The sequence below is a fragment of the Uranotaenia lowii genome, chromosome 1 (genome assembly GCF_029784155.1).
Source record: "Uranotaenia lowii strain MFRU-FL chromosome 1, ASM2978415v1, whole genome shotgun sequence".
In the NCBI taxonomy this organism is placed as follows: domain Eukaryota; kingdom Metazoa; phylum Arthropoda; class Insecta; order Diptera; family Culicidae; genus Uranotaenia; species Uranotaenia lowii.
This window is the reverse complement of record NC_073691.1, coordinates 157,382,828-157,410,727: the sequence shown is the minus strand read 5'-3', so window position 1 is coordinate 157,410,727 and position 27,900 is coordinate 157,382,828. Positions and strand designations below refer to the sequence as shown.

Sequence of the window (27,900 nt, the reverse complement as noted above, 5' to 3'; positions counted from 1 at the left end):
TCGAGTTCCCATCCGAGGTCATATTCAATCACATCGTTAACAATTAATACTCTACTTGTACAGCGAAAAAAAAATAATGGCATTTAGCTAGAATCCGTGGCAAGGGAAATGTTGAATAAAAATTGCGTTGTTTGTATTCTTGCGATGGAAACGATTCAATTGCTGGTGTTGTATCTGTGTGCTTGTTGAAGCGCTATTTTCTGCCGTAAACACGCACTGAGGCTCCAAAGTGCATAATTATTTATAATTAAATTTCGCTTTTCTGCATTCGACAATGCCATCAGCAGAAGCATCAACATAACAGCCAACAAATGATGCTATTTGAACAGCGTTTTTTTTTTAATTATAACGCTTGTTAATTAAAAAATTAACAATAAAGGAACAACTTCATCATGAAATACTCAAAAAGGGGTATTCCATCCTAAGGAATTTCATCGATCTGCATTGACACAGTACTGTTTGAGCAATAAAGCATCGATTTTGTCACTGAAAAACAATGATTCATCGGAAAGTTCACTACTCTCAATACGTGCGATCAAATTTTTATATTTTTTATCTTTTTAAATACAGCCATCGAAATTTATCAACTCGGTACATACCACAGCAAAAGATTTATATCACCACACCGGGAATATGACTGAACAACAATGCTATCAACAGAACCCATTTTTCCCACCCTGCTTAATTTCGTTTTCAATTATCGTATCTACATTAGCTTTCTATTTGGAGATGCATTTTCTGTGGAAACTTTCACCCTGAACCAAATCAGCCAATTTCTGCGTTGGGCGCCCGCTTTTTTTTGGTAAATATTTGAATAAAATTGATTCACTGCTAAATAATTTGGCATTTTTCTGGGAACAATAATTGATAGGCTCTGAGCAATGATTAAGCTGATTGGGAGTACTGGGAAAACATTTCGAAACAAAATGAGGTCTCTTTCTATTGGAAATTGGACGATACAGGATATCATCAATATAAAGTGTTATCAAAAACATGGATTGTATCCAATTTTTCATTGGAAACAGATTAGTATGAACATATGTGCGGTTGTCAAAAGGATTCCGCCAGAAATGTTGAACGCTTTATTGGCTTCAGTTGAAGTATTCTCACAATGATGTTAAGAGTTTTTGAACACTGCAATGTAGACTGAGTCGATTTGGAGTCATTTTTGAATTTCTCAAACCCTGGGGTCAAAAAAGCTTCACCTTGGTCCAAAGCTCATCCATGATTTTTAGCATAATTTTTAAGTAACATTTACATGATTAAATTTGAACTTATAAGGTTTGTATGGAATAATTAAATATTTTGTACAGAAAAATCAACATCGTTTTTGTTTCTTCTGTAGAATCGAGCGTGCTTAAGGTTTTTGTGCCAATCTATAAATTTTCCGCTGAACAACTTACTTTTTTAGGCAAAAAAGTAATGAGGTGTTGAATGGGGGTATGTCTTTTGGCATTGAAAAGCAATAAAATCAATTGACATTACTGCTGGGTGCTTAGCAAGGTATTGCATGAATACTTCTCATGCAATACTTCGCGAGACGACAGCAGTGATGTCAATCGCGTTTATTGTTGATCAATGCGAAAAGGCATTCCCCAGTTGAACTGCTAATAACTTTTTTGCCTAATAAAAACGAAGTTATAGTCTTCAATAAAGTTGTTCAGTGGAAAATTTCTTCAATGAATTAAATTGGCACAAAAACCATCAGTTGGCTCTGCTCCAAAAAACATACAAAAATGATCTTGATTTTTCAGTACAACGTATATAATTTTTTCATATAAACCTAAAAGTTTAGATTTACTCATGTAAACGCTACTTAAAAAAATCTGCTTAAAATCGGTTTGTGACTGTCAGCGTGCTCAAGTGTTTGAACAATTTTCAGTCGCTTTCAACACTAATGTCCCCACACAAACAAGAGCGGCATCTAAGAGTTTACCAAATGAGCTGAAATTTTACAATGTATCAATCCTTAATGTTGCGCTTCTAGGTTCTCCAACTAAATAGTTTTTTTTTCGGTTTCGTCGATGACAAAGTCAGGAAGGCAAATGGGATCTTTGGTTCCGATTGAAAATTTCAAAATCATAACAGCTCCACTCACCCAAAATTTCCACCGTGTGCACCTGGTCCTTGTTGATCTTGTCGCTGATCTGGCACACGTAATCGCCGGCATCCTGCGGTTCCAGCTCCGAGATTTCCAGATTGTACCCATTGACCAGCCGGACTCGCTCGTCCCGGGTCACCATGAGCTGGGACGCCGTCAGCACGTTGGTGCCCCTCCGCCAGAGTAGCACCAGAGTTCCTGAAAGCCGAATGAAAAAAAGAAATAAAATTTAATAGTTTTATGAGATTTTAAAGAAAAAAATATCTTAAAAAAATTTTCGATAATCGGTTTGATAAGGATTTACTTGAATTTCCACAATTCTAGTCGTCGTGGATATTCTTCAGCATTCAAAAATTTGTCGAAAGACAAATTTCTCTCCTCAAGGCAAAGGTATCTCGAAATCCATAAATCAACGCCCGTATCACTGACCAGGTGCCGGAATCCAAACGAACAAAATCGACAATAAAACGCACGGAATGAGCAAACTCAGCGGCCTGGCCGACGACCGACCGTCAGTCGACACGGGAGTCATAATTTTGTTCTGGGGTCGCAAAATCGCACATTCCGGCAAATTGCGATGAGACATTTGATTCTCGAAAAAAAAAACAAATGAAAACCAAAAAAAAAAACACCGGACACGAAACCGGACCGGAATGGGTAGAATGAGGCATATCGCGGAACCCACAACTACACCCGGAATCTTGTAATTCCGTGTTTCTTGATGGGTCTCGGCCGAAATCGTGTTGTTTTGTTGCGTGCATTCAAGATATATTTCTTTTAATTTATTATTCACATTTTTGTTGCTTCTCGATGACCGTCGGCCAACTCGATTCCAACAGTTCTCAGGATTTTTGTTTTGCTAACGGAAATCCTTCAAAAAGAGTAAATTGGTACTACGTTTTTTCTTTGAAGTGGAGTGAGGTTGAAGAGCAAAATAATCCCGTTTGAAGATTGTTCAATTAAACATTTGTCCGGAAAAAAATATGGTAATTTTTTGATAAAAAGTGCAATCCATATCTAATATTTTTAGAAAACAGTCACAGTCCGGAAAAAATATGGCAATTTTTTGATAAAAAGTGCAATCCATATCTAATATTTTTAGAAAACAGTCACAATAAACGTGCTGAATCTTACGAAACGCCTCGGGTGATTCCTGAAACAGACATCACCCCACTTTTCTCCGCGAGTATCAGATCAGAAACTGTAACGACACATAACCCGAAGAGGGCTGCAAACCGTTCAGCCGCATCAGGAACCACCTCCCATTTCGCGCGTCTCATGTCGCACATCTCACGTCTCACTCCAGGCGTTTAATGTCTCACTTCAGACGTCTCACGTCTCACTTCAAATGTCGAATGTCTCACGCGTCACATCTAATGCTTCACCTCTCACGTCTCACGTCTCATTCCAGGCGTTTAACGTCTCACTTCAGACTTCTCACGTGTCACTTTAAAAGTCGAATGTCTCACGCCTCACATCCAATGCTCCACATCTCTCGTCTCACGTCTCACGTCTCACGTCTCACGTCTCACGTCTCACGTCTCACGTCTCACGTCTCACGTCTCACGTCTCACGTCTCACGTCTCACGTCTCACGTCTCACGTCTCACGTCTCACGTCTCACGTCTCACGTCTCACGTCTCACGTCTCACGTCTCACGTCTCACGTCTCACGTCTCACGTCTCACGTCTCACGTCTCACGTCTCACGTCTCACGTCTCACGTCTCACGTCTCACGTCTCACGTCTCACGTCTCACGTCTCACGTCTCACGTCTCACGACTTACGTCTCACGTCTCAAGTCTCACGTCTCACGTCTCACGTCTTACGTCTCACGTCTCACGTCTCACGTCTCACGTCTCACGTCTCACGTCTCACGTCTCACGTCTCACGACTCACGTCTCACGTCTCACGTCTCACGTCTCACGTCTCACGTCTCACGTCTCACGTCTCACGTCTCACGTCTCCCGTCTCACGTCTAACGACTCACGTCTCACGTCTCAGGTTTTACGTCTCTCCTCTCACGCCTCCTGTGCAACATCTAGCGTGTAACGTTAATGTCTCACGAATCACGTCTCACGTCTTTTGTCACACAACTAACATCTTATGTATCACGTCTCACGTCTCACGTCTCATGTTTCACTTTTCACGTCTCAGGTTTTACGTCTCACCTCTCACGCCTCCTGCGCAACATCTTGCGAGTCACATCTCACGACTCACGTCTCACGTCTTACGTCACACATCTTATGTATCAAGTGCAACATCTTGCGTGTCACATGCAACATCTAATGTCACACGCTTCACGTTAACGTTTAATGTTGAAAGCTTAACGTTTAACGTTCAACGTTTAACGTTCAACGTTCGACATTCAACGTTTTAAGTTTAAAGTTTAACGTTAAACGTTCAAGAGTAAAACGTTAAACGTCAAACGTTAAACTTGACGTTTAACGTTTAACGCTTGACGTTTGACGTTTGACGTTTGATGTTTGGCGTTTAACGTTTAACGCTTGACGTTTGTCGTTTGACGTTTAACGATTATCGTTTAACGTTTAACGTTTAACGTTTAACGTTTAACGCTTGACGTTTGACAATTGACGTTTAACGTTTAACGTTTAACGTTAAACGTTTAACGTTTAATGCTTGACGTTTGACGATTGACGATTGACGTTTAACGTTTAACGTTTAACGTTTAACGATTAACGTTTAACGTTTAACGTTTAACGTTAAACGTTTAAAGTTTAACGATTAACGTTTAACGTTTAACGTTTAACGTTTAACGTTTAACGTTTAACGTTTTACGTTTAACGTTTAACGTTTAACGTTTAACGTTTTACGTTTAACGTTTAACGTTTAACGTTTAACGTTCAACGTTTAACGATAAACGTTTAACGTTTAACGTGTAACGTTTAACGATTATCTTCTAACGTCTAACTTATCTCGTTTAACGTTTCGTGTCTAACTTCTAATGTCTAACGTCTCAAGTCTAAGGTATAACGCATCACTTCTACGGTCTTACGTCTGACGTCTATCGTCCCATGTTTCACATCTCACGTTTTGGTTCCAAACACCACCATCAATTTTTCAAATTCAAATGGTCAACTTTGTATCTTAACATAATGGAACAGATATTTTGTGCTATTTTCCTTAATCGCAGCTTTTCCGTGCCCTCTTCAGCCCCGGGTAAACGCCCGCTCTTCAAGTAGGTATATTTTTATTATTAATGATCCCGTAATGATAAATAGCCAGGTTTATTATTCACAGCCGCTGGTACTGTACTTTGAGACTCGTACATTCTCTGTCAAGGTTTCTTTTTCCCCACCCAACCGACTGGCATGAATCGGGCCTAGAAGAATTTCTCAAGGGGGAGTGTAACATCTGAAATGAAACCTCCTGAAGTGGTCGATATGCCGGACAATTCCCGGTGTATGCGAGCTGCCCAACAATAGCAAACAACATATTAGGACCAAGTCCGGTAACAGTGCTGTTTTATGTGAATTTATGATTTTCCAACCCATATTCGTTTGAGACTTTTGTCCTGGTCAACGTTTAGAAAATACAACGGAAAATGAACCAGAGGTGGGTAAGGATAATTTTTACGAGCACTGTTTTCTTTTGGCTAATAGGCATCGTATCGTATATCTTTCGTTGAGCTTTTGACTGGGTCCAGCATCGAGATGCCATATGGAGCTAATGCCGCGTTACGGTTGTTGGTTTCCGGTTTCTTCATCCCCTATCCCTTCAAGAGGTTCAAGAACCGTTCCAGTGCGTTAACATTATAAATCTGACGTAGTCCCGCGATTGTGTTCCGTGAACGGTCAATTAATCATGCAACTTTCTCAACAATGGCCATTGAGAGGCTCTTAGAAACAGGAGAAAGAAAAACATTTGTTTGAGAAAATTTATTCCTGCACAGCGATTAGATTCATGAATGGTATAATTCTCTCTTTTTCCCATAATTGGTTAGATGGATCAGAAATAAATTCCATTGTGTTGCAAATCAATCAAGTGAAAAAAAAACCTTCGTTCAAACCCCAGGCTTCCTCAAGAAAGTAGGAAAAAAAGAATTAATTTTAACAATTTCAGTTGCTGTTGCCGTGGCTTAAAGCAATCAAAAAAGGTCAAATGGGTTTTTCTTAGACAGAACCGGTGGTAGGTAAATTTAAAAAAAAAATCCCGTTTCCGTTTCCGCGGAAACCGCGTCCGAGCGAAGAATGATCTAACGGAAAGCCGCCCTCGAGATTATGTAAAATGTTCGCATCTTTTGAAAAGGTCCCGAAACCAAACAGAAACCATGAAAAAAACAAACAAAAAAGAAAACCAGTCAGGTGGAAGTACGCAATAATTTATTAGCTTGCTGAACGCGACAACGACGCCGTGAAACCGGGACGATAAATGTCAAATTTTTCAAGTAATTAGCAATTTTGGGCCGGTGTTATCCCGTTTTAATTTTGTTGTTTTCTTTCTCGGAAGTGAAGGTGAGCCGAAAAGATATTATATTTATCTGTGTTTTTTTTTTAATTGTGAATAGGTTTTTTTTTTGAGGCAGCTCACTAGATAAAGCCCCTGATGAGAGCTAAGCGTTTCTTCGAAATATAATTTTGGAAATATTTGACAGGTGTTGAGAAAGAAACTGCGAATAGAAAGAAACAAAAATAGACTACCGGGATTTTTGTTGGTATCGTATGGCCCAGTTTCAGTACTCAAAGCCCTAATCCTCTCCTCAGAAGGCCATTTCCGGTTCAATATAGCCTAATCCTGACCCGGAGGTGATAATTTTAGCTCTGACAGATCCGATCCTAGATCTGACTGACTATTCTACTATGAGTGAACTTTATTCGGTTCTGAGTGATTCCTTGATTCTCAACTTCGAGAGGCCTAGTACTGCATCTGATAAGTCCATTCTTTGGAATGGGATTCAACTGGCCCAAATCTCGCGCTGAGTCTTCAGTGAATGCTGGGTCTGAGTGGCCATTCGTAGCTCCTCGAGGCCTTAACATAAAAGGAGAGTGGCATTATATTTAATTTGAGTGGTTATTTCAGATTTTGAGTAGCCTAAGTATTGTATCAATTCAAGTGTCATTATTCCGGCTTCTCGGCTATGCGTGAACTCATCCTGGTGCTACATATAAGTCCCAAGCAACAAGAATTCTCTTGAAAAGGTTCCATAGAAGCTTAATCAGCTCTCGTTTGTGTCTGAAGAGAATGCTAATCAGCCCAAAATTTAAGTTCTTAAAGCTACTTTCAAGTTCGTTTAGGTGGCTGTAGAAAACGCTATTCATCTTCTTAGAAAATGTCAAAAAACTTCTACGCGCCGAAAAAAAAAATCCGATTGACAGATTGCTCTGACAACCAGATGTCAGATTCTTAGGTTGCCGGTCTATCATGGTCTATCTTAATGGTTTTAATTATATTGTTTTGATTACAAATGCTGCTTACGCCTAGAGGATTGAACCGCTGCTCTCTAGGTTGCAATGAAACTCACCAGCCTCTCGACAAACCCTGCAATAGTTCATTGCCACTGTAGTAATTAGTATTAAACTGTCATTTGAGATAATTGAATAGGTTGGTCAATAGATTGTACCTTATTTCGTTTGAAGGACTTTCAGTAAACAATTTCAATAATAACAAAAATTCGCATCATCAAAAAATTTATTCGAATATCTTAACATTTATGGGAAAAATTCGAAAAAATCTTGAATTTCATTTGTAAATATCAGTACAGATATAAACAAAACAAATACCATGACAAGAAATTGACAGACATTTATGACATGTCGCTTAAAATTCCCATAAAGGTTCTTTAAAATACTTTCAAGTATCTTAATGGTGCGTTTTAGAATGTTACGCGAACGTTATCGACCTTCTTGAAAGACATTTTTGACATGTCGCTTAAAATTCCCATATAGGTTCTTTAAAACACCTTCAAGTATCTTAATGGTGCGTTTTAGAATGTAACGCGAACGTTATCGACCTTCTTGAAAGAAGTTCCATTAAACGCGCTTAGAAGTTACGTTATCGATAGTTTAACCTTTCAAATGGCGATGGAAGTTCCTGAGTAACTTTTACGCGACAAGAGTTACCTGAAGTTCGCGTAAAACATTTTTTCAGCCAAATGTGAACTTCGGAGTTCCATTTTAAGTAAAAATGCGACTTTTGGTTGCTTGGAGTTTTACTATACATTAGTCATAAAACTTTCGAAACGATGTGAGCGAATGGCATCATGATTTTTTAATAAAACCCATCAGTCAACTAAGTTACATGAGGAGTACAACAGATACCGATCTCACTCCTGATCGGAAAAATACTAACACAAACCAGCACGGCCTGCAGGGGGAAAAAAGAAGAAAAAACCCGGTTTTACAGCTCACGTTCCGGGAAAAGCGGGACAGCGTGGGTGCGCATAAGATTTGTGCCAAATGATCCCTCCGGAAGCAGAAAAGAAAGCGGGTAGGTTATTTTCCGACAGAAGCACATCTAACCAAATTGTTACCGTAGATCTACAATGCACATCTCACGTTCCGATTTTGAGATCCACCTACGGCCGAGCAAGGATTGACGCAGATCTGGTAGAGTAAGTCCCTGAAAAGTTAAAAAAAAAACTAATCGGTACACTCCTCCTCATAGGGAATTCAAAAAGAAACCCTCCGCCACACTCTTGGTTCTAAGTGACGATTATCGTATATAAGAGATCATTTCCAATTTTCGAATGACCTATTTATGATTCTGAGTGACCGTTATTTGGCTCTGAGTGGTAAAATAATGAGTAACTTGTTCTGGTCCGGATAAGACTTAAGCGACTTAACCGCGAATGGTTGGCCCCAAAGGTGCCTAATCTAGGTTCTGAGTGTCTCGGTTCTACGAGATGATTCTGTACTATGAATGGTCTAATTTTTGTTCTATATAATCTTTCTCTGCTGACTGAGCGACGGCTTAATCCAGGTTTTGAGCCACCATACTCGACTTGAAGTGGTCTTATTTTGGCTCTGCGAGAGCTTATTCTAAATCAGAGTTATCTAACTATCATATCTCTAGTGGTTATTTTCGATTCTTAGCGGCTTCTTAGATCTTAAAATGGTCTAACCTTGGGTCTGTGTGGTCTCATTCATGCTCAAAGTGGTCTAATTCTGGATCTGTGTGACCAAATCTTAGTTCTGAGTGACGATTATCAGATAAAAGATATCTAATCTCTATTTCGAGTGACCATTTTGAGATTCTGAGAGATCATTATTGGCTCTGAGTTGCCTTGATCAACTTCGGTTATGTGTGATGATCCTTTTTATGAGTGTTCTAATCTGGCTCTGAACCAGGGGTGCCAGGTGTTTTTTTTTTTCAAAAATCAGAACACAGAGAAGAAAAAAATCCGAATTTCTCAGGACTCCTCTAGATTCATGGGAATAATAAGCAGCTCTACTTAGATTGCATAAATAATGGCGTTAAAAGGTGCTGAAAACGCCTTAACTTATGCAACGGAAGTCAGCAGTATGTTGACTGACAGGCGGTTCATATAGAAAAAAAACCATCTAGGAGAAAACTGTACAAGCCGCACCAGTTAAGCATAATCGCTATTTACAGCAATACCCATCATTTATGAACCAAATTGAAAGTTCACGACGATTCAGGGATCAAATTTACGTCTTATCAAAAAGAAATAATATGATAAAAACACGATTTTTATTGTATTTTTGTAAAAATCTTAAACAGCCAGAAATCAAGCCGCGGGGTACAACGCCAAAACTTGTGGACAGAACGCACCATACCGAAAGGGTGATGAGAAATGGAACAATGATTATACGGAATATAGTAATTGAGACATCAAATTTTTAATAAAATATTCATCGTTTTTTTGTAAACTAACCCTACTTTGGCAAAAAATCATTTATTATTGCTGAATTTTCCGAAAATTTAGCTTTTCAAAATTCACTTTTTTATATCCTTATAGGTAAAACGCCTTCAGGTAGGCGACGTAATTCAACTTCTTGGCTGATTTCGCGGCAAATATGGCCTCAGATAATTTTTTCGAGTCGAATATTGGTGCACCTTTTTAACTCAAACTAGGACGAAATTTGTTATAATTATGCATTCTTATCGTAATTTGGGAGTCAGCAAATAAAAAGAAAGACATTTTGTTTTGATATTTGGTTTTTTTCAAAAGCTAACAGCATTCAAAGTTTGAGCGTACATCACTTGGTCTTGCGGGCATTCTACTTCAATTTTGATATGATTAGTTTTAATTAAAATTTGTGGGAAGTAAGTGAAATATAACAAAATATTTATAGTCATTGGAAAGTGCATAAGAGTGTTAAAACGAACAGCTGCAGTTTGATCAGATAGCGCAGACTGGTTTACCATAAAACCTTATATGTTAACCATAAAGAATAACAAGTTTCACACAGAAACCATTAATCCTTCTGTTTCTGAGAATTAAATTCGTTTTTGTGAACTTTTCATCTAAAAATGATGGAAAAGCTCGTTTGCTACATTAAAAATGAAGAAAAACACCATTCGAAGCCATGGGTTAGTGTATTATTGAGAAAGAATGGCATGGGCCATTTTACCCCGCTGGTGCGTCTTATACAGTTTGCCCCTAAATATCATCTGAACCGAAGATCACCATCGGTTCAACTATTTTAAATAAAGATTTGTTCGATGTTCTGATAGTTTTACTACTAATTTGATTTAAATTCTGATATTCTTTTGAAACTCAGGTCAATTCAGGACATTTTTAGGTCCAACTTTCAAAAATGAGGACAATAATAAATTTTTTTTCAAATTAGGACGGTCCCGAAAATCAAGAAACCTGGCACCTCTGTTCTGAACTGCCAGACTTGGATTTGATTGATCGAATTTCGGCTCAAAGTTGTCTAATCATTGTATTAAAAGTGGCCTTATGCTGGATCTTAGTGACCAAATCCTGTTTTTGATTGACGATTACCGTCTTTGTGGGGCTTTGTTCGGATTTCGAGTAACCTATTCGTAATTCTGAGTTGCCATAATCTGTTTCTGAGTGGAATAAAAAAGGCTCTGAGAAACCTTCCCCAGATAACCAGAAATCGTAAAGCAGTGTTCATTGTAGATTGTATAAGCATCCAGTTGAAATTGGAATTGTATAAACATCTTGTTGTAGCTAAACCAAGTTATATTTATCTTTATGGTTTGAATAGTTCATTATATACGATAATATTTTATTAATCGCATAGAAAGATAATCAAAGTTGTTTTGAATCGCAGTAGAATTGTGTAAAGCTCAATATTTAATCCCACTGTATAATTAGGCCATCTTTCATGCTTGCGATCTATGATGACATATTATTTCCATGAAAGGTCGTACAGTAATTGTGAGAAAATCGCATAATGGAATTCAGGCAATCTATTCATACATGTCATTCAAAGTTGCTTATTGAGATAAACTTAATCGTTAAATAATTGTTAATAATGCAATTCCTATGCTTAGAAATATCGTAATCATCTTATGTCAACAATTGCAAAAATTGGAAATCCTTGACGAATTTTGTTGAAAAAATGAAGGCAGTTTTAATTAAGAAAAAATTTATAAAAATGAAAAAGTGGCACATACAGTCGGCGTTTGCAAAAACACAGGCAACGCTTAAAAAATCCGTTGATTCATTGTAGATTGTATAAGCATCCAGTTTAAATTGAAATTATTAAACACTAAACGTACCGGAGGCGGTCAAATGACGGTTTTTGAACTTTGAATGATGATTACAGCTTATATTATTTTTTTCTTCGCAAATTTAACGACAGGACTATTTTTATTTGCAAAATGCAAGTATTTTTGCGTTTTTAAAATGTTTCTAAGTGTTGTGGTTTTTGAATAACGCATGTGGTATACCTATTCATACCGCGAGCGGTCAAATGACGGTTTACACTGTTTTCGCTAAAACTTTTTTGTTTCTCAACCGATTTCTTTAAAATTTATAGTTTTGAAAAGCCTATGATGTGGCTCAAATATGTTTTTCAGACAATTTTCAGCTACAATCAATTATTTTAAAGCTATGTTAAGTCCAAGAATTTTTTTTATGAAAAAACATACTTCAGGAAAATTGCTATAAATCTGTTCATCAGTGCTCGAAAAAAATTTCACTTAGTGCATAAGAAAGCTGAAGTTAGAAGCTATATGTTGCACATACGGAAATTTTTATCAATTTTTTTTAAGATCATGGCCACAAAAAATGTAAAAAAGTTGTGTAAAACCCGTACTTTTCAATCAATCAACCGTCAAAGCTGTTCCTGTTACAGTAGAAATATGTCAAAAATTGAATTGGAAAGTTGACGTAATTTGTCACATTTTGGCATCTTTTGATTTTTTAAAATACGAAAAACATAATTTATTACGAATTTTCAAAGGTAGCTGTTTTTCAAACATTTCATCGATTCGGATTTTTGATACAATTCCTACACCTAAATTCAGATTAGCACTGGATTTTGAGTATGTTATCGTAAGGTTTAGGCAAAAAAATTATATGCAAAAGAAAGAAAATTTCATATCGGTTCTAGTGATGCAACTACATTGGCAGTGCAATGCTTGACAAAAATATAATATATATATATATTTATGAAAATTTTAGGAAAGTATCGATTTATTACAACCAACAAATCGCTGTTTTTGATTTTTTTCAAATTTTGATTTCAATTCATTTTAGAGCGATTCAGTTTCGTGACGTCACAACGCACCATTTTTTTAAAGCAGGGTTTTGCAAAGCGTTGTGACGTCACGAAATTTTATGGTTAGCTACATGAAATAAATCAATGTTTAATCTTTGATTGAATGCTTAATTTACTTAAAATGCTTAAAAACTGAATAAATAATGTGATTTGGTGATGAAATCGATCCATTTATTCCCAAAAATTAAAAGAAATTCAACCTCAAAGGCCCATATAAGCAGATAAGGTTTTCAACACTGCTTACATCAATTTTATTCGAAGTTTTTTTGTGCGATCATGTGAATATAATTTAGGACAAAACTAAAACTAGGAAATATTTATTCGTAAAAGCGTTGAAATGTGTTTTTGAATCTTTTTAATCTTTAATTGCAAAGGAAAGGAAAAATAAATGATAATTTCAAAGCCTTCTATCTTTTCAAAGATAGTTAATCGACACTAGAGTGCCTTAATCAGCCATCTAATGAAAATCTTATAAGTTTCAAGCTAAAATAGATCCTAGGCCTAACACAAAGTCCAGTGCCAAATTTGGGGATTGGCCCAAGAAAATAGAGGGCACAATGAGCCTAAAATTTGTATGGAATTATGAGAAATTGGGTTTGGAAGGAAATGAAAACCAAGTTATACACCAATTTCCCTATCGGCTGATTTGTTTTAATTATAGTCATTCACAAAACTTTCATTATGCCGAACAAAATCTACATAATTCCATACAAACTTCAGGTGCGTTGCACAACCCCTTTTCTTAGAAAAATCTGACCCAAATTTTGTCTGAGACCTTGTGCTAGTACATATTTAAATTTATTTAATTTTGTAATTCTGTTCAAAATCTTTTAGTGAGATTTTATGTGAACACGGGGTTCGATTTGGATTTTCTAGTGACATTCTTTGAGGTGAAAATTTCAATAAGGGCAGTTTTTTATTAAAATAATTAAAATAATTTTATTAATTAATTTTCTATGAAAATCTTATGAATTTTTTAATAAAAAAGTTAATCTATTAAGTTTACCATGTACAAAGATTATTTGAATCTCATTACATTTATTTCATGGATCTTATTTTGTTTGAACAAAGCCAGAAAGAAATAGAAGCTACTAGCGGTGTTTTTCATTCTAACATAGATATATGAAGAACTTGATCTTTTGCAAGATTTTTGTTCAAATCACAGATAACTACCTGCTTTATGATTTACAAATATTTTTTCTACAAAATCGATGAGGATTTCATTTGTTTGATAGTTTGTTTATTCTTGAATCAAGCGTTTTCAAGCGCTGTTTTATATGTTTTATTAGAAATGTTTAAAAACAACTGAGTTAATGCAAAAAAAATATTTTAATTTCTTTAAAAACTTGATAAAAGAATTCGTTTATTGAAGCACATTGTTGTGTTGAACTTGTATTGAAGAAATACTATCATAGTGTTGAAGTAAAAAGTCTTGAACGTTTTCGAAAAAAAGTAAATAAATTTTCGTGACGTCACAACGCATTCTTCACCCGGGTGCAACTCACAACATGCTAAACCAATCTGAAAATTGCATTAAATTCCACTCAAAAAAATTGAAGAGACCTCCAATTTTCGACAATATGTGAAGTTTCAGTAAATCATAAATTTAAAAACAGTAGAATTTTCGTGACGTCACAACGCTTAAAAATAGATACCTTTATCAGCGATTCTAGAGCGTAAACTTGCAGTGACTGTTATTTATCTTATATCATGCTTAAAAGATGGCTTTTCTACCATCATTTTGCAGTAATTTTTTTTGACATAGCTAGATTTTTGACAAAGTTATGTTATAAATAAAGAATATTTGCGAAAATCAATTTAATTTCGTACTAAAATTTTTAAATTTCAACGTTAACATACTCAATTCTAAAAAACCCGATTTAATACACTTAACAGTGGATTAGAGCCTTTCTTACAGCCTGTAAATTATATTTGGGTACATATGTCACAAAATGAATTATGATTAATGAATTTCATACGCAGTAAATCCAAAAAGAATTTAGGAAATAAAAATTTGAAGTTTTTAATTGGAGATTTTTGAATGACTAGATTCTGGAATATCTTGTAAAATTTCGTTTCTATGACATTATAATCTAACTCAATTTACTCTTTTTGGAGTTATAGCATATGGTAACTTCAAAATGGAAGGGGTATAAAAATTAAGAATACAATTTGAAAAATGATGCATGACCATGTATTTCAAATAATCCAACCTCTCAAGTAATGGATACATAGATAAAATTATTGGATAAAATTTCAATTGCTAGAGTAAAATACGAAACCGAAACGTAGAAAATCGGTAGAATAAATTTTGAAAATCAAAAATTTTGAAAATTTTGAAATCGCAATGTTTTTAATTATGTAAGTTTGCCATTTTTTCAATTGCCAAATTTTTCAATTTTGTCAATTTTGTCAAATTTGTCACTTTTGTCAAATTTGTCAATTTTGCCAGTTGTGTCAATTTTGTCAGTTTTGTCAATTTTGTCAATTTAGTGAATTTTGTCGATTTTCTGATTGTCAATTTGGCCAATTTTAACAATTTTTTCAATTTTCTAAGATTTTGTCAATTTGTCAATCTCTTCAATTTTGTCAATTTTGTCAATTTGGTCAATTTTGTCAATTTTGCCAGTTTAATCAATCTTGTCAATTTATGAATTTTGTGGATATAGTGAATTTAGTCGATTTTGTCTTAGTCAATTTAGTCAATTCTGTCAGTACTATCAATTTTGTCAATTTTATCAATTTTGTCAGTTTTGTCAATTTAGTGAATTTTGTCGATTTTGTCATCGTCAACTTGGTCAATTTTGCAAATTTTCTCGATTTTGTCAATTTTCTCGATTTTGTCAATTTTATAAATTTTGTCAATTTTCATGATTTTGTCAACTTTGTCAATTTTGCCATTTTTGTCACACTCAGTGAATTATGTCAAGTCAGTCAAGTTTGTCAATTTCGTCAATTTGGTCTATTTTGTCATTTTTTTTTTTAATTTTGTCAATTTTGTCAATTTTGTCATTTTTCTTTTTGTCAACCTGGCCAAAATGGTTGATTCTGATAGTTTTATCTGTTTCTTCATTCAACTTTGTCGAATATTATTATTAGCTTTTTAGCTTTATATGCATGTTCCAAAAAAAAAACCAAATGCTTCAAACTCTACTATGGAGGGCTTGGTGGCGCTACTGTTTGGTTGTTATTTTCCACTGGCTCCAACAAGTGAAAGTTCGGATTGACTTCCAAGCCGTCCTTGTTTTTTCTAGACACCAACCCCAACAACAACAACGCAACAATTGCACAGGTTTTTCGATGCGAACGAAAAGTTTTCATCGCGCAACGTTAGATCTGGAGAGAGGAAGAGAAAAGGGAACAAAAAAAACCAAGCCCGAGAGCTTAAAGCTCGAGAGGATTCAGTAGCATTTGTCCTATTGGATTCAATTTGCTTCCACGGGCGAAATTCTCTCCTGTCGTTCGTGCTTAGAAAAAGCTCCCTGAGCACGAACGGCACGTGAGAAGATGAGATGGTGTGCATACATCGTCCGCGTTCCCTCCCGTGTCGTTTTCCCCTTCTCAGAGCAATCTATGCTTGAGAATCTATCGTTGGGCGAGACGGGACTTACCATCACTATAGAAATATGCGATGTGAGGGTCTAGTCCTTCGGCTTGAGTCATTGGAATTTGGGGTTGTACCTCGTGTTGCAATCCCTTTGCATGAACATTAGTTTTGGGTAACAGTCCCGAAATTAAATTTTTGGCTCCTGTTCGCCTTAGGGTGGACTGGTATATATTTAAATATTTTCTACGTATACTGATAATGTATAAATTATGACATTTTGTTTACTGACATCTATTTGTCAATAAACTCATAATTATCGTTCGATTGGAAGCGCCCTCTGTTTTCCTTATGGGGAATTACACGGAGTGAAAGCGTACCCAGCGCTTATCGCTCCATGTTTTCGATCATCTTCATGAGTGATTGTTAGAAAATGCTGGCAAGCCAAATGGATACGTTTTTTGGAGTGATGATTTGATGATAATTACTATGAAAATTTATTTTTCAAACTATTTTGTTTTTTTTTTTTTCTTTTATACATTGAAGAGGGAAAAAAATCAAATTTTTTAAGACAAAAATCATTTTTATTGTACTGCCCAGTTTCGCAAAAACGTAGTGACAAAGTTTACAAAAATTCACACCAATACATACAAATACACTGACATCGTCTGAACTCGTCGAGCTGATTCGATAGGTACCTATAAAGGTATATCTAAGACCCATAATTAAGGATCTCACAAATCGACCGATAACTATACCTTTCTGAAAGAAAGGCAAAAAGGTAGCTGAAAATCTTTTAATAGAAAATGACTCTCAAGAAATAACCTTTCTAACGCTATGTAATTTATTTTTGGATAATGAAAAATAAAAATCGGTTCTCCAGTTGAGGGGTGCTTGGAATGGGTCATACAGACCCCGTTCGTTTTTGGCAACACGCCCGAAAATTTTATGTTGCCAAAATCGAATGTTGCCAAAATCGAACGGTTTTTTTTGTCACTTTTTTATTTCAAATTTTTATTTAAAATTATTCAAAATTGATGTATAACCTTATATTAGCATAAAATTTTTCAATTTGGCTCAATTATATTAGTTTTAAGCAGTAAAACATGTAAAAAATCGTGTTTTTACAGTTTGAAACTATTATAAATAAGCCCAATTGAGAAATTTCATGCAAATATTATATATATATACTAGCAGACCCGGTAAACTTCGTCTTACCGTGTTAAACTTGGCGTTCATTTTCCATTTTTTCCTCGCTGATTAATTTTAAAAAAGCATTAAATATTGAATTGTTAATCCTTTCGCTTTTATGAACATGTTCTAGTTTTTTTTTACTTTTTCTTCCTTTCCGTTTACTCGAAATGTCGCGCTAAATTCTATCGAAATAAAACCTTAGAATTTTAACTCAATTCTACGGTTCTTTACTTAAATCATCAAAAAATAACCTTCAATAAATCTAACATGTATCTTACATGAATACTTTTTATATACTTTTCTTTAATTCGGATTTTTTGTAAATCGCCAAATGATCAGGTATCAGGTTCTCGTTGCAATTTCAACTTTTTTCAGCACTCGATGTAATGCCATGCCCCGTGCTTAGAAATTCCACTTTTTGTAACTTGTTCCATGAATAATTGCATGTTGATAATATGTATGTTTCATTTATTGTATAACATTTAGTTGATTTATTCTGCTTTGTTCAAGTTCACATTAAGGTTTTTATTCGAAATAAAAAGTTTCTCATTTTTTGGAATTTATTGCATATGAAACTTGATGGAAATAGAATTTTGAAAATCGGGACATTTTTTGGAGTATTTGCCTAATATTATGTCTAACGCAGCGCTTTCAGCTCCCAAATAGTTTTGGATGGTATATTTTTTGGAGCTGAAGAAATAAAAAAACATGAGAGGAGATTTTTTATTAACCGTTTTTAAACAGTTTTTTGTTCATCATACCCACCCTTAGAAGCAGTTTAAATTAGTATCTATATTTTCACCAAAATCATGTTTAAAAAAATTTCACCACATTCTAAACTTATAACCATGACACATTTCAACTTGAAGTGTTCCCAAACAGCACTTTTCATGGCATGAAATCTGGTGATTTTGTATACTGCAAATTACTTTTTTATTTTGTTTTAAGCAAATGATGTTCTTATTCCAAAATTTCCTGAACATTGTTGGTAATGATCTGCGATATCATTTAAGATTATGTGATATTTTCCAGATTCAATAACATTTAACTGAAAAGCAGATTTTCAAAAATTAAATAGATCGAAAATAAATAATCTGTTCAGGCTACGATGGTTTCATGAGTTCATTTAAATTTCTGAAAATTTGTTACGACAACATCACTCAAAACCTAATAAAAATTAAGTGCCTTTTTTATTGTAATTCTTAATTTCAAATAAAGAAACACCGGGGATAGTGCAATTGGATATCACCACAGTTCAAATTTCATATTGTCTTTAAAAAATGAATATTTTAATAACAATTTCAGTTATGTTGGCAGAAAGAAATATCTAAATATTTATTTGTCCCATTTATTAGGGCAAGTGAAAACCCATAGCTCTTTTTCAGATGCGTCAGTGAAAAGACTTTAAAAAGAATTCAATATTTGTTTTTGTTTATCTACTTTCATTAATGAATCTGCAGATTCTCTCTGGAATAAATTAATGTTTCGTACTTTAATTTCACTGAAAGCTGTTTAGCCAAAAGACTTTGATTTACCTTGAGTTTATTTAGTCAGATTGTTTATTTGGGGCCAACAATTTAAAAATGAGGAAATAACTTATACATTTTTTTGTAAATGATGAACGTTTGCACTTGCTCTAGTATACATTCTTAATTGAAAATTATTTCAGAAAATGCATATCCCCACTTTTATTGTTATGGAAAAGTGGTTTATTTTATTGAAAACTCTCACTAATGCTTGCAAAAATCAAAAAGTTATCTCGTTCGGCCATTAAATACATCAATTCTATTTAATCTATTTTAAAGGACAGGCTCTTGTTCGTGAGTTTTTTTAATTTGCATAGATTTTTATGTTGTTTTAAAAATTTTAAAGGCGCTTGATACATCATCAGTTTAGTACATTTGTGCATGTTAAAAAATGATTCCGATCTATTTCGATCAAAAACATCTTATTATTTTTTCTGCTTTTGATATGAATCAAATATCAATACCTTTAAAGCGTATTGGATTACGCAATTGTATGTAAATCTTCCCACTTTCAATTTTTCTAACGTCCGCAAAGAGTCATACCCTTATTTCATATGCATCAGTACTAAATTCAAATTTTTCAGACAACAATTTCTGCTGAACTTAAAATAGTTTTATTTTTTTTTAAATCGTTTAAATTGTATTGATTTGATCGGCAAAATATCAATCTGGGCGTCATTCATTACTTTGTGCTGTACAAATGATCTAGGAATATAGGATATATATATATATATATATATATATATATATATATATATATATATATATATATATATATATATATATATATATATATATATATATATATATATATATATATATATATATATATATATATATATATATATATATATATATATATATATATATATATATATATATATATATATATATATATATATATATATATATATATATATATATATATATATATATATATATATATATATATAAATAATAAAGAAATCGGTTGAGAAACAAAAAGTTTTAGCGAAAACAGTGTAAATCGTCATTTGACCGCTCGCGGTATGAATGGGTATATACAAAATGTCGGTAAGTTTAGTGTTAAACATCTTGTTCTAGCTAAACCAAGTTATATTTTATCGTTTATGGTTTGTATATTTCATTATATACGACAATATTTTGTTAATCCTATAGAAAGATCACTAAAGTTGTTTTGAATTGCAGTAGAATTGTGTAGAGCTCAATATTATATCCCTCTGTACAATTAAGCAATCCTTCATGCTTGCGATCTATGATGACATATTATTTCCATGAAAGGTCGTACAGTAATTGTAAGAACATCGTATAATGGTATTTAAACAATCTGCGGATTGTCGAATTGTTTAACAGTGCAGTAAATAGCTAGCTAAGATCGCACAGCGCAGAATACAATTATTAATTGTTATAGAATCGTCTATGAGATAGGTTAAAGTTGTATTTGAAAAAACGGCATCTATAAATAGATTTGGAGTCCGAAATGATGCAGTCAGTGGTATTTTATACGATCAACTGATTTTTAAACGGCACTCTCAACTGTACACGAACAATTTGCATGTTTGTATCAACATGAAATGGCGCCGAGGAAGTATCGAAGGACAGGGATCGGAACGTTGTGAGTTCGAGACTGAGGGAAAAGAGACACATAAAGTTGTATATGGTTCAATTTTTTTTCGCAGTAAGCATTAAATTCTATTGTATTAATGTTCATGGCGATTCATAATAAAATCGTTATAAGGGAAAATATAATTGCTTTGGGATACAGTAACAATAAATTGTATTAAATGGCGAAGAAAGTTGTACAAACCTCAGGCTACCTGCAAAAGGAAATTGAAATCAAGTTGTAGGGCAGGCAATAGAAAGTTGTAAGTTGTACAATCCTAAGATTTTATGCAAAGCAATGTTGCTATCAAGTTGTTGTAAACGCAATACAAAGTTTTATATTTTCAAGGTAAGCAAAATTTGGTCCGTATATTGCCTCCACTTTGGGACGTACAGGCTCATATAGAATATTGTATACAACTTTTTCAGATTGTACAAAAGTTTGTATATCTCAGAAACAACTGAAATATACAAACCAAAATGTTCACTGGGTCTTAAGGTCAGGACTAGGATTAGCAACTATGAATAGGAAATGGTCAGGCTCGGATTCGCCTTATCAAAGATCGTAGCGACCACCAGTTAACATTTGTTGTCAGAGAGGTAACTCAAATTGCCAGAGGGATCAAAACTATCCCGCGAGCGATTATGCGTAATCTAAAGCTTAGTTCTTTTAGAAATGGGACACTTTGTCTTGTTAATAGCTCACTAATGGGACATTCAAAACTTTGACAGCATTTTGCTGCCTGTAAAAAGTACTATCAGACCTATTTATGTCAAAATTTTAAATCTACGCGTTTTTTTGAGATATTAACGATGTAAGAAAAAAAGGAAAAAAAATATTTTGCCCAGTTTTCTTTAAAATTCGTCATTATCAAATTGATAGCTTTCAAAACAGTTGATTATTCAAAGAATTACTGTGTGTGAGTGGTGGGGAAGTATGCAAACACTGTCAAAAATGTCCACAAAGTTCAAATCAAGCATTGGAATGAAGCACATGATCGGAAACTATGGTAAAGGGTCAATAGGGAAGTCAAGTTTCATACTAGCATTTTTAACTTTGAATAAGCAAAAAACTAAGTGTAGATCGCTGATATGTCAAAATTTTTTTCTCCAATAAGCTGCAAGTGTTGCCTAGTTATAAGTCATTCAAATCTAATCACAAATGTTTTTTTTTTGCAAGTTCTAATGCTCCAATGCCAATGAGAGGTATCAAGAATGAAATAGAAATTTTTCTTACAAAAAACGATAAATATTTTTTTTTTAAATTTTTTCATGAATTATTATAAGATTACCTTCATTTCCTTCATAGAAAGTATTTTGATAAAACGAATAGTTTTTGAGATACACGGGGTCATTTTTGAATTTCTCAAACCCTGGGGTCTAGAAAGCTTCGTTTTGGTTCAAAATTCATCCATGATTTTTTGCAGAACTTTTAAGTAACGTTTACATGAGTAAATTTGAACTTTTAAGTTTGTATGTGAAAATTGAATATGTTGTACTGAAAAATCAACATCATTTTTATTGCTTCTGTGGAACCGAGCCAGCTAATGTTTTTTTTTGCCAATTTTTAAAATCTTTAAATAAAATTTTCCGCTGAATAACTTTGTCGAAGACCGTAACTTCGTATCTTATTAGACAAAATAGTTAATAGCTGTTCAACATGGGCATTTCCTTTCGCATTGATAAACAATAAATTCATTTGACATCACTGCTGGAGTACGCGAAGTATTGAATGAAAAGTAGTCATGCAATACCTCGCTAGGCAGCCAGCAGTGATGTCAATTGAATTTATTGTTTATCAATGCGTAAAGACATGCCCCTGTTGAACAGCTAATAACTTTTCTATCTAATAAGATACGAAGTTACAGTCTTCAATAAAGTTGTTCAGCGGAAAATTTTCTATAGTAAATTGATAAATTGGCACAAAAAGCTTCAGCTGGCTCGATTCCACAGAAGAAACAAAAATGATGTTGATTTTTCAGTACAACATATTCAATTTTTCCATACAAACATAAAAGTCCAAATTTACTCATGTAAACGTTACTTAAAAATTCTGCAAAAAATCATGGATGAGTTTTGGACCAAAACGAAGCTTTCTAGACCCCAGGGTTTGAGAAATTCAAAAACGACCCCAAATTGACTTAGTCGTTCGAGTCCTACATACGTCAAGGTAAGATCCAAGAACTCAAACAAAAATTACGTTAATTAATTGTCCAGTGAATGCATTCCTGAGTAAGGCTAAAACAACAATTTAAAAAAAATTACAGCTTATGTGGAAATTGAATAAGCACAGTTACACAAATGCGGTGTCAGCTCAAAAAGCAGATTCAAACGCTCGGAGTTGGTCTTTCTATTTTTTGCTCATTTCCTCGTCCTTTCGGGTTCAGTTGAGAAAAAAAACAGAGATAAACCGGAACGAGTTCCAGCTGGCTTAAAGCTCAGAGATGTGAGCCAGCCAGGTCAAACTGACAAACAAACACAGACCCTTGAACTACATGTAGATTCCTAGAGCCTCAACCAGAAGACGCAAAAAACGCCGTTGCAACCCGGAAAAACCTGGCACGTACCCATGCTAAAATCTGCGCCCCTGTTTCGACAGTTTTTTGTTGTTGCTGTTGATGTTTTTCACTTTTGGTTACTGCAAAGTGAAAATTTGACCAAACAGATTGTCCATTTCGGAACCAACCGGGCGACCGGCAAATGGGTCGGATCCTCTGCCGCAAACACGTACGCTTGGACACAAACTGTTGTTTTTCCGTTTCTGTCGGAAGAAATCTTTTGATGTTTGAAAGCTGGGCAGAATGTGGGTCGCAAGGATTGGAATCGCAGCTTTTACGTTATCATGTTAAGATTTTTTTTATGTATTTAAAAAAAATTAAACACTTGAAGACCTAATGAATTTTTAAATATTTTTGATTTTTTATTAAATAAAAGTTAAACAAAAGCGCAATAATAAACTTCCAAATGTTTTAAACTCTAAGATAATAGAGTTCAAATTAGGAACACCCTTTCAATTAAATCGTCGAGCGCCATTGTTAATACCGTTGACTTCTATCCCGGAAGTATCGTCCATTAAGGTGTCGTTAGGGAAAAAACTTGCTCGGCACAACACATCCTGAAAAATTGAATTTTCCTTGAAATTTTTCCATTCTTTTGGTTCCTAACACTCACATTCGCTGCCAGCCAACTCGAAGTCACATTAGTCCGCGGAACTGACAGAAGCAAAGAGAGCGATAAAAAAACCCGCGTTCGACAAAGGCGTTGTCTCTCATTCACTCGGCAGCTACCAGAAGCGAAACTTTTAAATTAAAATTATGCTAAAAAAATGCTTCCAAAGTGCAGTCACCATAGCAGTGGAAAGCTAGGGACGGAAAAGTTCAAGCTGTTCGACGTCTTTTTTCCGGTGGATTTTCTTTTTCACGATTTTTTCATTGAAATGAAACTCTGTTGAGTACTTTAGGGCAGTATGGGCACATGCTGTTATCAATGCCGTTTCCTCGTGAAAATGGAATAAAAGGAGGGCTCCCATACGAAATGGACACTAAATTTGACTTAACTTTTAAATGCCTATTGTCAAAACTTATTTACAAGGAAGATTTTACTTTGATGTTTTTTTCCTGAAAGACCTCATCCTACATTTTTTTTAATTACAATACCTTTATTGTATTAATTTACTACTAACACATCTTACGTCTAACTATCCTAAATTCAACCAAGTTCCAATATGTCCTATAAATGCATTAATATTATTCCATCTAAATACTATCTTCTATTTCTTTTTGTAAAACGTACAAATTGGGATTTTTGTTATTCTTCAGTGTAAAAGATGTTACTTTTGCCACTAACCAAATGCCGGCTTTCTGTTGCTTGTTTTCCTCATTTATTTTCGGTTTTCGGGATCGGTTGGTATTTCAACCAACTAGAAACTTCGATGGACTTTGTACAATGTTTCATCATGTGTGTATTAGATTCAATATCTTGGCAATAATCACAAAAGTTGTTGGTCAATCTTCCTATATTATAATCATACAACTTTTTCTTTGTAACATCTAGATCGTTGTACGGTAGAAACAACTGTGCCTTGACATCACTAGGGATAAAACTGTAGCTTTGGACCAATAATATTAATCCAATCGATTTCTGGGAAACTCTGCTCTATTTTTGGCACTGTTTTCAGTTCATCAACAAAATAACAGTACTGTGAACTCATAGTTGTCAGGGGGAAATTTTGTTTCATATACTGACCTGTTTTCTAGCCACTCGTGAGAGTTTCGATTTAAACATTTTTTCCTGGAAATGTTGATCAGTACTGTATCTTGAGCATCACTATTTTTTCCTCCATATATCGCACCTTTTATAAACAATGCTTATGTTATGATAACACCAAGGATTTTAAGTTCTGATTCCTCTCTAAACTGTTGGGTACCACATGTAGCGTTGTTAAATCTAATGTATGCAGATTTTTTCTTGTTTATTTTTATGCATGACAACTCCGCATAGGTGTTGAAGATGTGTAGAACCAAATCATATCCAGCATCATTCCTGATTACAATCACCAAGTCGTCTGCGTAAGCCAACACTCGTAAGAATTTTCCAGAAATCAAAATACCATAAATACTGTTGTCAATTTTTTCGAATCAAGGGCTCAATGTATAGAACAAACAGCACCATACTGAGTGGACAGCCTTGTCGAACAGAGCTGTTTATTTAAATCTCTTGAGTTAAGAATCCATCAAAAGACCTCGTGAATAAGCTGAGGCATATAGATTTTTCAGGCATTGAACGAATTGAACAGGAATCTAGAAATCTAGAACGTTTTACAAAAAGTTTTGATTCACTTTATCAAAAGCTTTTACGAGATCTGTGCTTAACAAAAAAGCTTTACACTTCTTGGACTCTCATGCTTTTGCAACAATGGAGCGGATTTTCTATAAATTTACTGAACAAGATTGATTTTCCGTAAAAGCTATTTGTCCGCGGTCAAGAAGCTTTTTTGCTATTGAACATAATCGATTCGCCAAGATTTTTGTTAATAGTTTTTAATCCGTGTTCAGCATTGATATGAGTCTAAACTGGTCCAATGTTCTAGCATCCTTTGATTTTGGTATGCGTATTATTAAACCAGCAGTGAATTCTTTCGGAGGAATAAGTGAACCATCATGATAATCATTCAACACCTTCAGCAAATCATCCTTATAAGAGTTTCAAAATGAATCAAATAAAACTCATAAGATATGCCGTCTGGTCCAGGGCTTAATAATTCCCATCGGAAAAGCAACAAATCATCGTAAATACTCGCGCACATGACGCGCATCAAATTTCGAACATACACATACAAATCATGTACAGGTTAATGGAAGGAAACGGACGCGCATCGGGAAAGGAAAAGCCGAAGATTCCATCCCATGTAAAGGGTGATACGGTCAAAATTTGGTCAAAGGAAAACGCGTGTAAATCGATTTAAAAAATCAAATTAAATTTCTTTTTCAAGTTTAATTAGTATAAAATTCAGGAAAAATATTCAGTTAGGCTTCCGCTTTTCCAAATCCGAATTGCAGGGCCTTTCGCTTAACCCCTGCCATCAGATCTTGTACAGCCACCTTGTCCACCTTCTTCGCCGCAGAAAGCCAGTTTGCCTTGAACTGCTGCTCGTCCTTAGCAGTTTTTTGGTCTTCTTTAGATTCCGCTTGACAATAGCCCAGTATTTCTCAATTGGGCGGAGCTCTGGCGTGTTGGGAGTGTTCTTGTTCTTGGGAACCACCTGCACGTTGTTGGCGGCGTACCACTCCATGGCCTTTTAACGGTAAAGGCAAGATGCCAAAACAGTACGGAACAACCGAGTTTCTTCAAGAAAGGCCGCAGACGTTTATTCAAACACTCTTTCACGTTAATTTATTGGTTGACAGTCCCGGAAGCTATGAAAATGCTGCTTTTCAAGCCACATTACAGATGGCTTGCCAAACCAGATATTTCTTCGTGAACTTTGACAGTTTCATTTGCTTGAAAATATCTGCTACTTTTCCCCTTCCTTTTGCCAGTATAACACTCCTGTCCCGGAAGCTCGGCTGTAGTCGGCTTTGACGTAGGTTTCGTCGTCCATTACCACGCAGTCAAACTTCGTCAGCAACGTCGTGTACAGCCTCCGGGATCGCGCTTTGGCCGTCGTATTTTGTTTATCATCGCGATTTGGAGTCACTACCTTCTTGTAGGGGAAAGGTTTCCTAAATGGGCGTATCGGGTTAAATGCGCCTACGGCCGTTTGACGAAATGGCTAACATGACAACATATCTAATCAATGCATTTAAAGGGTGATACGCTTTGAATATAAGGCAAGAAAGAATGTTTTGAATAAACCAACTCAAAAAATTTAAAAATTCAATCAAGGTTTTGATGCCTTTTGATGTAATATTTTGACTTTTAAAAATTATACGTAAAGAAGCTCAATACAAAAAAATTGATGGTTTTCGTTTCTTATTCAAATGAACCTTAGAAGTAAAACAAATTTAAGCTTTTTTGTTGGTTTCATAATGATGGGAAAGTGGAATAAGAGAGTGTTTTTGTATGCCCCCATCATGTTTGTAAAATGCCGCTTAAAAATAACAGGTTTAAAATAAATAAATATATGATTTTTAGCTTTACAACTTCAAATCTAAGCTCTTATTAACATCTTGAACGTAAATCGAAGATTTCAAAACAGATTTGATAAAATTTATCTAGGAATGAAATTCCACCATATGATGGCAACCCCTAAATTTTGTTTATTCCGTAAAGTTATAAAAGACATAGATTTTTATAAAACTTCAGCCTTGTCGTATGATGTTCTCAAATTCTAGCATTTCCAATAATATTATACGTAAGTATTGCCAAAAACAGAAATTTTACCTAAACATAAATATCCGCACGGTTTGAGGTTCGGCAATTTTGACAACAGTTATAATAAAATCAATTTCTCAAAAATGGAAGGAAATTTCAACAAAAAGATTACTCCAATGTATAGAAAACAGAGGTCTACTCATGTGTATATGGTTTTTGTACAACTATTTTATGTAATATTTTGATTAAATCAGTATTCTGCTTAACCCTCATCCGCATTTGGGTGTCACTTTTTTTTTGGACGAATTCTGGAAGCCTGGACAAAAAAAACTTCCTTTTCCGACTTTGGGTGTCATTTTGACACCACAAAAGTAAAATCTATTTAAGTCATTTGAACTATTATGAACTTCATATAAAACTTATATCAATAGAAACCTTTGT

General features: G+C 34.7%; 1 protein-coding gene across 1 annotated transcript in view; it reads right to left on the bottom strand.

Annotated features, from left to right (window-relative positions):
- LOC129738067 (limbic system-associated membrane protein) overlaps nt 1–27,900 on the bottom strand; it is a 335,222-nt gene that overhangs the window by 188,540 nt on the left and 118,782 nt on the right. Inside the window, exon 3 of the mRNA XM_055729249.1 lies at nt 2,099–2,299. Within this exon, the coding sequence (XP_055585224.1) occupies nt 2,099–2,299 (201 nt within the window). The remainder of the gene's footprint in view (nt 1–2,098; nt 2,300–27,900) is intronic.